The following is a 12,732-nucleotide window of genomic DNA, read 5'->3' as shown; positions in this document are numbered from 1 at the left end:
TTTTTCTTTCTTCGTTGTATGAAAATGATCAGCGGCAACAACTATATTCCTTATCTGACCACATGGTGGTGCTCCACCCATACACGCATACATACACACACATGTAGACTCACAGTGGTTTCAAACACATGGAAATAAATAAAGGATATACATATTTTGAGTAGGGCCTGGGTTGGTTCAGTGTTGGACAAAAGACACCATATCACTGAGATGAAGATTGCTAGCGTTCATACACACTCGCAAACAAACACTGTTCTCTCACCATTTCCTTTATGCAAACAATTCAACCATTCTTAACCAATTATGAGAAGCTCATTTTGATAATGCCAGCTATGAGCTGATGGGACTTTTCTTTTGTCCTAGCAAAGTGTTCAAAACTCAATGGATTTGTAAAACAATACAATTCCCTACACGGCTGAAAATAACTGAATGTGGCTCAACATCTCTAAATGACCTGTCAAACCAATCATATTTTAAATTATAAATAACATGTATTCTGATAGATTATGTGACTTTCAAACAGATTTTGCTGAGATTTCAACAGGCCCTGCTTTACTGTTATTGCTGCAAATGCGAAGTAAACATGACATCATGTCAACAACCCTCTCTGAGGCTGACGTCACCCAGTTACCCATTCTAAGTTCTACTGATGCAACATCACTTGATCTTGTTTCATGACCAATGCAGGGAGATATAATTGAAACTCCAGCAGAGCTTTAATGTTTTCAAGATCACATTAAACTATTTGCATGTTTTTTTAAAATTATTTTGTTTGCCCCTTTGCTCTGGGTGGTGGTCTCTGCCCTGAGCATGCACACAGAGAGAGAGAGAGATCATGAGGTAAACGCTGTCCAAACCACGGCTACGTGAGGTCTGGATGAGGCAAGTCCTAACCTCCTGTGATCTCTTCTACGCCCTGTGTGTCTTCTGATCTCATTCAAAAAAGCTTTTGACTAACTGGACTGAAAGGTTGACTCCCCACTTAGTCCCCCTGACTGAATGATTCATAGACTATGACATATGAGTGTGAGTGTGTCTGTGTGTTTGAGAGTCACTTTTTCCAACTTTGAGTACACACATTATGTCCTATAACATCCAGGTCTGTATATGTGAAGGAAAACATTCATTACAGCCAATTTCACAATGTGTTGCAGTCTCACATGCATGCAGGCTGAGTGTCGGGCACTAAACCGATTATGTAATAATGTTGGACTCTGTCCCAGTGCAGGCACACCCTACCTGTCTATGTGAGTGTGGAGTGATGGAAAGCAGGTAGTCTCAGCCCTCTTCAACATGCTTGCTTTATTTTCCGTGAAACATGTGACAGCACCTTACCAGAAACAACAAACTGGGCCGCAAAACACCCCAAAAATGAAGTTTCGCAAGACGATTAGCACAAAGTTTGTTTTCAAAAGTGGGAACTGACACTTTTTTTGTCATTACCTCTGCTAAATTGGAACTGATTAAACACAAAGTTGTGGACTGGTTCCAAACCATATGAGCCATATCACATTAAATTGAAATTCTACATAAAGCTAAATCAAATGCACTTTGTCAAGCTATTACAACACCGTCTTTTGAGAAGCCCCAAATAAGCTTTTAAAGTGCATTTTCAGTGAAAACCCTGAGCCTAAGCAAAGTAAACACTACTCCACCTCTTACGTTATTACCACGGGCTTTACAGATTTGATTTCTGTTTCAGACTGCAGGTGAGAGATTAGCTCATGTGCAGGCAGCAAGTCAAGTCAACATGAGGATATAACTAAAGTCTGCTTGACCCATTAGTTATACCAAAGCTATATGATAATACTAATACTAGTAGTAAAAGTTGGCAGTACATTATAATAAGAATAATAAAGGCACTGGACACATGTAAAACATTTGAAGTATTTGGAAGCTATCATAAGTATCTGCGTGAATGTGTACACAACATTAATCAAGCGCAAATAGCCTTCAGACATATCTGGGTCACACATGTTGAGGTCATTTCTTTGTTGCATGTCTGAGGCAAAACAAAGTTCAGTTATTCTCCCAAATTCAGGAAACATTTTGGATCCGGGTCTTGATTGGCTGCCGGCAAAAGTCGGCCCCTCTCCTGATTGGTGCTCGAGCTGCTTCCGGAGTGTCACTCAGCAGCGGTCCCGCCTCACACACATCTGCAGCTGAGCGTCCCCAACAGGCTGTTCCTGACCAAGCGCCGGGACGGGAGGGCGATGAGCTAGTCTCGGACTTTTCCTCGGTTATCGACAGAAACGAAGCAGTTGTCGGTCCGTCGAGCGGCTGAACGGGACATGTTGTAACACGTGAACTCGGGTCTGACTGTATTCAGGGAGCGAGGAGGCATTTCGTGCGCGCTTTAAAAGACTGCTGATCCCGGAGGAAAGTTTCAATCCCCCTGCGCTGTCCGGGGAAAGGTGAGACGGGTGCGACTTCCAAGTCTCGTTTATCATTACACATTATCGGAGGGGTTTTGACAACACAACGTTGCTCGAGGGATTTTATCTGCTGTGTTGTTTGGCTGCCTTGAAGTGAACTTTATTCAACAGCATGTCTGGCAAGTGTGCCGCTGTGTAACCAGTTCGTCCAGCTCCACGAGGAGTTTCGACTGCTGCTTCATTGACTCCAGGTAAACCGCTGACGAGGTGTCCCGCGTCCTCCAAACACTCTGTCACAAAAAAAATAGTTTCACAATAATGGCTGGTCTGAGCAACGTCCACATGAAAACCCTGGAGGACCTGACGCTGGACTCCGGCTATGGGGCGGGGGACTCCTGCAAGTCCCTCAGCCTGTCCTCCTCCAAGTCCAACTCCCAGGCCTTCATGACGGCCCCTCACCGGGGCAACTGGTGGTACTACTCCGGCTCCATGAACAGCAGGAACAACAGCTGGGACACGGTCAACGCCGTCCTCCCAGAAGACCCGGAGGACATCTTCTCCAAGTGTCCCCGCTTGCCGGAGTTGGAGGAGTTCCCCTGGATGGAAGAGGAGGTGGCCAAGATACTTCGCAAAGTGGCCGGGGGCGCGGGCGTCAAAGGGGCCCCTGCACCTGTGTTCTCCCCGGAGGCCGTGAGGCGGCTGTCCGCTCTCCTCCGCAGGGCTCTCATCCGCATCTCCAGAGAGGCTCAGCGGCTCAGCGTCATGCACTGCCGCTGCACGCGCTTCGAGGTGCAGAGTGCCATGCGGCTGGTGCTCAGCTGGTCCCTGGCCGACCACTGCGTCTCTGCCACGGTCAAGGCCATCTCCATGTACAGCATGAGCGCCGGGGAGCTGCTGAGGAAGGGCAAGTCCGCCCGCTGCGGCCTCTCCTTCTCCGTGGGACGCTTCTTCCGCTGGATGGTGGACACCCGCATCTCCGTGCGCATCCACGAGTATGCGGCGATTTGCCTGACCGCATGCATGGAAGCGCTGGTGGAGGAGATAGGAGCCCGCGTGCTGATGGCTGAGAGGGGTCATTCGTGGCCGGATTCGGGGTCAGCGGGCGCCTTGATGAGCGCAGAGGCCCTCGAGGGGGTTGTGAACAATGACGCGGAACTGTGGGGAGTCCTGCAGGTCTACGAGCACCTGATATGCGGGAAGAACGCCAATGGTAAATATATTTCAAGTCTTTTTTTTTCTTCCTCTTCCTTTCAGCACACACGTACACTAGCAGTGTTCAGTTGTTATGTGGGTTCATTGACTCAAATGGGAGCATTCTCTGTGTGTGTTTTGCTGTGTTGTGGTGATGGATGTCAAAATACACCCCACACTTCTATTTTATTTCTGTCACACACTGTCCCCACAGAGTGCTGGTCACCACTTTCCACTCCCTCACAGTGTGGAAAAGGTGCAATGTGGATACAATAGCAGCTCTTTGTGTGTCAGCCTTTGACGGACTTGTTGCTAATTTGACCTGTCAGAATAGGAAAACACAGAACGCCATCAGATACGAACAAAGAAGGTGTTCTGTTTCGGACCACGGTCGTAAGAGGAGAAACGACTGCTGGATTTGTTGTTGTTGTTGAAGAACCGCCAACTTTGATTTTGACGACTTCAATCATTCAGCTACAAGATTGGGACGTTGCATGTCACTCTTGTTCTAAGGTTGCATTATGGGGTGCAGAGAGCCTCAGTGTACGGGCAGGAGGCCTGTATGTTGACACAGCTCTCTGTGGAGGCTGCCTTCACCTCTCATCATCCTGCTGTTTTGGCTGCACTCCTTTCAAATCCTCCCCTTCTTCCATTTCCTCATCCCGCTCTCCTCCTGTTGGACAAAATCCCTTTCACCCACCACCATCTCCACACAGCTTCCATCTCTCCCTCCTCTCTCCTCCTGCTCCAGCTGTGCATCCTGCTCCCTGTCCGTTTGTACTCCTCCGCCCTCACATCCCTCTTCTATCAACTCTCTTTACCTTCCCTCTTTGTCAAACCCCAGTAGACTCATAGAACTCTTTCCGTGGCTGCTTTTGGCAGCCCAGTGTTGAGTTGATTCATGAGCTTGTGTTGGGACATTGTAACCAGCCTTTGTTTGTGGCCCACTACCAGCTCCCCGAAGCGGAGCTCTTCACTACAGCACAATGGCCTTTTGTTGTGAGATCGTGCAGCTTAGCCCAACATAGAGGGAGTGAAAACAAATGCTGTGGAAGCTGGGCATACACATGCATGTACATACAAGTACATAACAGAGAGAGAGAAAGATAGCTACTATGACAGGGCGGCGGGCTCACTATTGATAGAAGTTAAGATGTTATCATGCAGGAGCACCTTTCATGCAAGCGTGGCATGTATGTAAAGAAGGGGTTCATGTTGTGGCACTGCCAACTTCCCAAAGGTCTGAGATCAATTCGGCATCTAAAACAAAGTAGCCTGCATGCACACACTCGTTCACTGATCCCTTATATTTCATATTATGTGCTGTTTCCACTAGTTTCTTCACAATGTGCCCTCCCTTTAAGCCTGGACGTCTTAAAAACAATAGAGTGCAGTGCACTGGACTTTTCCATTATATGGCCATGTGCTTGAGTTAGAGCTTTTCCTTGCAAAATAAGTTAAAGAGCAGCTTTTTGTAATTCACCGGATGTCTTTTGGTTGGGTCCTATTTTGGGGAGTTCGGTCATTGGTTTTAAAAAATCTGTGTGTGTGTGTGTGTATGTGTGTGTGTGTGTGTGTGTGTGTGTGTGTGTGTGTGTGTGTGTGTGTGTGTGTGTGTGTGTGTGTGTGTGTGTGTGTGTGTTGTAACAACAGTCCCTTATGACCACCCTAGCTTTTTATAGGCCAAGTAAGAGTAGGCTGTGCAAGCCACATACCCATACCCCCTTACCACCTTACCACCTGACACCCCACACCCTAAACCTTGCTTTCCGCAGACTTTCAGCTGCTGACCCCCCCCCCCCCCCACTCCCTTCCTCCCTCCACTCCCAGCCACCACGACTATCAGTGTAAACAAAGACAATGTCCGCTTATTTTGCTCTCAAACCAGATGGTCTCCGGATGGGAGGGTAGACTACTGATCATATGGAAGGATACAGTTGGATAAATCCTCCTCCTTCTTGATTTCTCTCCGACTCTTTCGCTTTCTCAGGGGCTGGACCACATCTGGAACTATTTAAGTCAAAATGACTTCTACGGCTCCAATAACAGTTCTGAAAACTCCCTCCCTCCCCCCCCTCCTGCCCTTTCGTGCTCACTCGCGCTCTTGTCTCTTTCTCTCTCTTTTTTTCTTTGCTATTGCGTTCACGTCCACTTCATCTTTATCTGTTTATTCCCTCTGGTCCATAGGGAGTGCATTAGAGGAACCCGGTTGTGATGTGCCAGGATCTTATTCATTACTCATGCACACACTCGCACAATCCTGTGCACACACACACACACACACACACACACACACACACACACACACACACACACACGCACACACGCACTATGAAAAACCATTTAGTCCGCTTTGCATGTGTTCAAATGGCTCCACATCTCTGGTTGAACCCACTGCACAGTGCAGCTATACAGACAAATCCATTTGTCATTCATTTCTCCTCACAAGCTTCCGGGTTTAATTTGTATTGATAGTGCTGTGGCGCATTTCAAAGTGCAGAGTAGTAGCTTTACTAATGTACAGTGAAAGTGGCTTTGAAGTGATTGGTCTTTATGACTGGCACACGTGTGTCTGTTAAACTCTGGTCTGGCTGACGGATCTGTTTTCCAAGTAGCATCTCCATTTGAGATTAATGGGTTAATTTAATATATTTACAGTAGATTAGCAGTAGATAAGCAAATCAGTTTTTCTTAATGAACAGTGCTCACTCCCAACAGTGTTTTGGGAGATTTTGGTTGGAAAGTGCTTGAATCTGCTACTGTATGAATCAGTGAAAGAGGACATTCATGCTCAGAAAAATTTACCTGGATAAATAAACTTTGATTTGGTCCAGCACTAAAAAAAAAGAAGCAAAGTTCAGTCTCTCTGCTCCAGCTCCATAAAAGTTGTGAAAAAAAGGACTTTACTGAGAGAGAACACATGATTTGCTGCTCAGTATTCACCTAAATATGTATTTAGCCCGGAAAGAGGCGTGGGAACAGCGGGCAGAAAGATGCAGGGAGAGCAGCCCAGCACTGTGGTGACACAGATGGGGAAACCAGCACTCTCAAAATACACTCCTTGCTTCACAAATCTGGAACAGGATCAATTATAGTTTTGATAAACGTATCAAGATATTAACATGACGATGAGATAGACTTATCTTCATCTGATAGGCGCGCTGCCAACTTGGCAAAAACATCGAGCCAGTGTTTGCCCTGAAAAGCTGTACGGATGAATTTAGGTTAACCGCGTGAGCGCCATAAGAAGGTCAGAGTGTGTATAGAGCTGCAACCCAAAAAGTTATATAGCTTTTGTATAATAAGGGTTAATCCGTCACAAATCCCTAGAATTTCTGTTTCTGTGTGAGAGTGTTTTCGTGTGGGTACCACCTCAGGCGGCTATAACCACACACTGATGGTCCGTGTCCCTGTTTGTACAGGCTTTTTGTCTGGTCCCAGCTGTAAAAACACTGACCCATTAGACTGCTGGTGTGCACATGGGTTTCAATGTGCTCATCTGTGGGAGCTCCAATGCATTTGTGTGGGTATAGACTATTCTTGGAAAATCGTGAGTAATGCTTTTGCAGATATGACACCGCAGAAGATTTGCCAAGCTATTACAAAACCAATAACATCGATTCAGGAAGCTCACATTGATTTCACATCCTTTTGACACAGATCGTTTAGTTTGTAAAATTAATAACAATGAAAGGGAAATAAGCCAGAAGGCTTACTTCACTCTCCTGGGTGGAGCCCGTCTTTACTCGCTCCTCTTTCTCTCTTGAAACTTCACAGTCATTATTTTGATCTCCAGCCACGCTCCTCCGGCTCCATCACAGCAGCATGAGTCACACTTTTTAAAACTGTTTACAGTGAAGCACTGATAGGGAGGAAGCAAAAAACGACGAGGATGACAGAAAGATGGCAATGGACACAAACAGAGACAGAAAAATAGTGACCGCAAACTTCAAAACGTCTGTGCCTTTGCAAACCCAGATTTATTCTTTGTAATCACATTCTTGGAGAGTAGCGCTCGGGTCTATCCAGCGAGAAGAGGAGGGTTCAGATTGGTGTTGGACCTCTTTGGCTTGTTTGAATTGGAAAATCTGCAGCCAGTGTGTCACATGCGTTACCACAGAGTCCTGGCTGTGGTTCTCGAGGGAAACTGTCCTGCACATTGGTTTGGGGTTCCCGCCGGACTACCTAATGAGAGAAGCAGGAAGACTGGCTGGAAGATGGCTGGAATCTTGGACCAGGCAGCGCCGTGCATTGCCTGGATGCAAGCAGTGGTTTTCTTGAAAGGAACCACTGTGCATCCCATCATCTCAGTGTGAAGCCGGGCTTTGGGACAGCACCGCCACATGCACCTGTGTTGGGAGTCTGGCTCAGTCATTATTAAAAGGAAATATAGAATTGTTTGGTTTTAATTAAGGGTCAGAGGTTAAAGGTCAGTGGTGTTTTTTAATAGACGCCGTGACGCTAGTGATTGGCGGTTGACGGTTGAACACCGATTGATGATCTGGGAATTGTTGACGTAATTTAGATGCCATTTGTACATATCTATTTGCTGTTTACCGTATTAAGCTGGAAATGAGATTGACACTGAAGTATGCTCACTTGCCCCGTGAGCCTGGTAATGTTTTATACTTCTTGGTGATCAAATGAAGCTGTTCACCTCTGAAACTCTGGACTGGGGCTGATGAGTCAACTTTGCTTTTGAATGCAGGCTAACCAGTGCTTCTGTTTCCTTGGATCATCATCAGCCAGTTAGTCCTTTTTTTGTTGTTGTGGCTGAGCTTGCCCACTGAATCTGTAGCTATAGCAACACAAGCCAAAAAGGACGACGGAGAACCGATACTGATTCAACATTGGGTGTAATGTCGGAGTGAGGAGGTGAAGGCAAAAGGGTTGAGGAATATGAAGGATTTTCTTCACATAACATTTCGCTCCAGCAGATCATATTTATTTTCTTCCGCTACCTGAAATGCTGCAAAGGGAAGCGCAGGTCTGTCTGACCTTTACATAAAAATTGGAGTAAAAATACCACCAAAGACCTGCGTAAATGTTGTTTGCTTAAAGGTCCTGGGGCAGATATAAATTTGCTGAAGCAAAAGTAAAAAAAAAAAAAAAGAAGTGTTGTGTAAATACACCCAATGAATTACATGAAGAACATGTATGTCAAAATGTATTTGACTAGACAAAGTGCATTTGCTCAACGCAAAATACGTCGTAATTATGCGGAAAAAGACCACGTGCATAATACACTGCTGTTACAGTAGTTATCGTAACCCACCCTAGACATAAACCAAGTGCAGTCAGTCACTGTAAGAAATCTGTCATTGCTCCTAAAAGACAATCCATATTCCAGCCACACCACGCTCTCACTCAGAAATGGTTTAATTCAGTTTTTCAAAGTCGGGCTGCACCCTGATAGTCATCTAATCAGTGGCCTTGATCTCACCGGTAGTCTGCTAAGATTTCTTTAGTTATAAATCTTTTTTTCATGCTGAATGACTTATTTCCAAGACACTTATGAGGACATCTCTGGTAAACACGATTTAAAGTGGTGCCTCTGTGATTCTTTTTTTTCTCTACATATTTGTCTATTAAATCTCTTTTCTGATTAGTGGTCAAAATCGTATGAGCCTCTTTTGGTCGAAAACAGCCCCATTGCGAAGAAAAAGACGCACACACTACTTCATTTCAGTTTTATAATTTGGTTGTTTCTGCGGTCGTGCCGATCCGTCCCGCCTCGCTTTTAAACATTTGTGCCGAAGTCTCTGAGTCTCTATCAAACCACAAATCTTCAGTTTTCCTGCTCTTTTCCCCTGGAAATCAAGGCCAACCATCACATTTCTAATTGCTAATAGGCATTAGCTGACATGCATCAGCCTCTCTGCCTCTGTGCTCCGACAAAATTGAAGCCAGTTGTGTAGTCGATACAGAACCATTTTGTGGGTGATTTGGTTGTAATATTTAATTACACACAAGCAGATCAGATGGGCAGACTGGGGGAGGAATTGAGTCCAGCGAGCGTAGAGGGGGTTCAGGGAGTGTGTAGTTTAAGTGGAAACAGATTTGACTGACCAGGGATTGGAGATAATAACCCCTTGCTGTGTTCCCTGGTGAAATATGTTGGAGGCACACTGACTCTGCTGGATGGAGCCATGGAGAGATAGAGCTGCAAGCCCACATATCCTCCCTGATTGCGATCTGTATAACAAGGTCGGCCAAAGTCAAGCAGCTGAAGAAAAGTGTGTGTGTGTGTGTGTGAGTTTTGTGCGCTCTTCCATCAGCCGGCACTGAAAATAAAAAGAACACAGCTTCTTTTGGATGTTGTTCATCCACGCTGGGAAAGTGATGTTTTTCTTTTCCCTTTTTTTTTCCCCCTTTCATGCCTAAATTGTTGTTTTTGTAAACGGGCTGAGAGAGGGCGCTTTTTGTAATGTTGTCAGTGACCTCTTTGTCCAGCGGAGTCAGAGCAGCAGAGTGTGGAGCCTGAATGGCGAAGCTCCGACATATCGCAGTGGAAAAGCAAACGCGCCGGTCTGTAGACACACTGTTTCACACACGACTCTCTCCTCCTCTGGTCACCGTTTGTACGCTCATGCGTGGACAGATATCCATTACATGTAGACTCGTGCACACACAAGTAGACTTGTTGCATTTCGATTATTTATCTTACTCTCACTGCAGTTGACATGCAAGACAAACGAAAGCAAAAAACTCCACGGGTAGTAAACCACTCTGTACACTAATACCCTCCCCTGTGCACACACAGAAGAAGAGGCTCTTCCTTCTAACTTGCGTTACTGCTCAGGTTGTGAGTGTGCAGGGTGGAGTAAGCAAACATTTTTCAGTGCACAAAGACGCTGTGTTCAGCATTTTTAATCCTGCTTCTTTACTGTTGTTGAGTACCAGTTTTAGAACCAAACGTCCTTTAAATATACATATCCAGAGGCATATGTGTAGTACTTCCTGCGTCCTGCTCTAAAAAATCTGGACCGGCCTCACAGACCGTCTTCTATAGGTTGAGCGAAAGTTCACAGCTTGTATGATGTTTGGAAACCGTTTCGCCGACACCCCAAACAGCCGGCCAATTTTCCAGAATGAGATTTTGGAAAGCATGAGAGAGAAAGTGAAAAAGAGCAAGAAGGAGAAGCAACAGCAGCTTCTATGGCAAGCCTGTTGGTGAGTGTGCCAGCTTCAGGAGGCATCACGTAGAAGGTTATCTGAGGTGTGTGTACGTGTGTGTGTGTGTGTGTGATTATGTGTGAAATGTTGCCCTTCAGCCATAATGGGCCACCACCGCCTTTGACATTCCTTCTGCATGATTTTGCTTTTGATGTCTTGCTGTCTCTCCCATTTGTGTATCTGATGGTATCCATGCCTTTGACAGGGAATATGTGTGTGTGTGTGCATATTTATTTGTGTATGTTGGCCGGAGTTTGCCTCTTCAGTCAGCTGGGTGACAGTAAACACAAGCATGGCGACTGGGGGTGTCGACTGTCGAGTCATGTTTGACGCAGCGCTCTTTAGAATCAAAGCACACGTTTGGAGAGGTTTGCTCTTTCTTGCTTTCTTGAAAAGTCCGTTGACCTTCCAGTGACAGAAATAGATGCCGTATGTCTCCATACGTTTTTATTGCAACCGTGAAACGGGCTAGCTAGGCTGATACTCATTGTCTCTCTCTTACCACGCTCCCTTCTCTTAACCGTCTCGTCTCTCTCCATCCGACTGGAATGTGTTTGTTTGCGCATCGAGCCTGCAGCTTCGTCAGCACCAACGCATATATAACACATCAAAGCTTAGTGGCCTGTTTGAATCCCATTTGCCCACATCACAAGATGCGTCGCCCCACCCCCAATTTGCGTTGATAACCAAACCTCGTTGGGTTTTGAAGTCATCCAGAATTTTTCACTCTCACACTTTCTCCCGTTAAGCTTCATCAAACCTGATCATCTGTTTTCCAACACACAAAACATCACGCCAGCTGTCGTCCAACTTCCTTTTTTCCGTGTCTTTTTATTTTTGTGCGCGGCTCTTCTCAATCCACATCGATTGCAGTTTGTGGCTCCGTTCATCTCTTGTGTCTTCCTGTATCTTACCCTGGCCTCTTTCTACTTACTTCCTAATGCTCTCTACACTCAAATATAGTTGTAATACTTATTTTTACAAAATATTTGCTTTTCCATCTCCTAAGACGTCACCTGTTGGGTCAAGGTCATCCTGATAAACGTGGTGATTAAAAAAAAAAAGCCACAACGGCTCATATTTAGCCGTAAACTATGTACAGTAAGGCTCCCTGGAATTCCCTCGTGGTTAGTGGAAGGAAGGGGCAAATTTAGAGCAGAGCCATATGGAGAGCACATGTGGGCACAGAAAAACAGACTCTGTCAAGACAGGACACTGTTGGCCGTAGCCGTTAGTCTCTTTGTGTTGATACGATCTGCACAGCACATGCGCCACATGTGGACTTCTTCCTGGAATGAATATAAATAGTTTCGCTCTCATCGGTAACCAACAGAAGATGGGTATTTTTAGGGAGGTTATCATTTAGTCGGGCATAAACATAAAGGTTTCGATAATGTTTGAGGGACGCAGACAGAGCGGGAACATTCATCATCAGGTTGCTCTGTATTTCTGCTGCAGAGGCTTCTTCTTACACGTAATCACCATGCCTATAGGTTTCCTTTCAAATGCCGAGGAGTGTGTTTGGGTTTGAGTCTATGTTGTCTTCGTGCGGCGAGGAAAACTTGTACGGCTTGACTGCCCGCACATGAGGCTGCTGCGATATGAAAAATCCAATCTGACACTTTGTTTGCGTTACACAGTGTGTCTGTACAGGATGTGTCTCTTTGGAAATGTTCCCACTATTGTGGCTTACATATGCACGTCTGGGCACAAGTCCATGTGAGTGTGTTATACTTTGCATTTGAATATTTTTGGGGTGAATTAATAGGCTCTGTCTATTGAGCTGCATCTGCTGTGTCTCTCCGTCTGTCTCTCCGTGTTATGTTGCCCATCTGTGTTCCACTGCAGGGTCGCAGACAGGGCTGGACATGATACACTCTTGAAACGGTGGCCAAGTTTCCTCTCCAACATTGAGATAATCTGCCTATTGAGCATTGGAGGGATGGAGGGAGAAGATAGAAGAGGGAATAGGGCGGTGTGTGGAGGAATT

General features: G+C 45.7%; 1 protein-coding gene across 1 annotated transcript in view; it reads left to right on the top strand.

Annotated features, from left to right (window-relative positions):
* Positions 1-2,210: 2,210 nt before the first annotated feature.
* Positions 2,211-12,732, top strand: part of abtb2b (ankyrin repeat and BTB (POZ) domain containing 2b) — a 50,744-nt gene continuing 40,222 nt past the window's right edge. Inside the window, exon 1 of the mRNA XM_068603394.1 lies at positions 2,211-3,585. Within this exon, the coding sequence (XP_068459495.1) occupies positions 2,694-3,585 (892 nt within the window). The 5' untranslated portion in view covers positions 2,211-2,693. The remainder of the gene's footprint in view (positions 3,586-12,732) is intronic.

Source organism: Clinocottus analis, unplaced genomic scaffold (genome assembly GCF_023055335.1).
Source record: "Clinocottus analis isolate CAN_PGR_092001 unplaced genomic scaffold, fCliAna1.0.p SCAF_6, whole genome shotgun sequence".
In the NCBI taxonomy this organism is placed as follows: domain Eukaryota; kingdom Metazoa; phylum Chordata; class Actinopteri; order Perciformes; family Cottidae; genus Clinocottus; species Clinocottus analis.
Note: the sequence above shows the minus strand (reverse complement) of the source record. Positions and strands in the feature narration are given on the sequence as shown.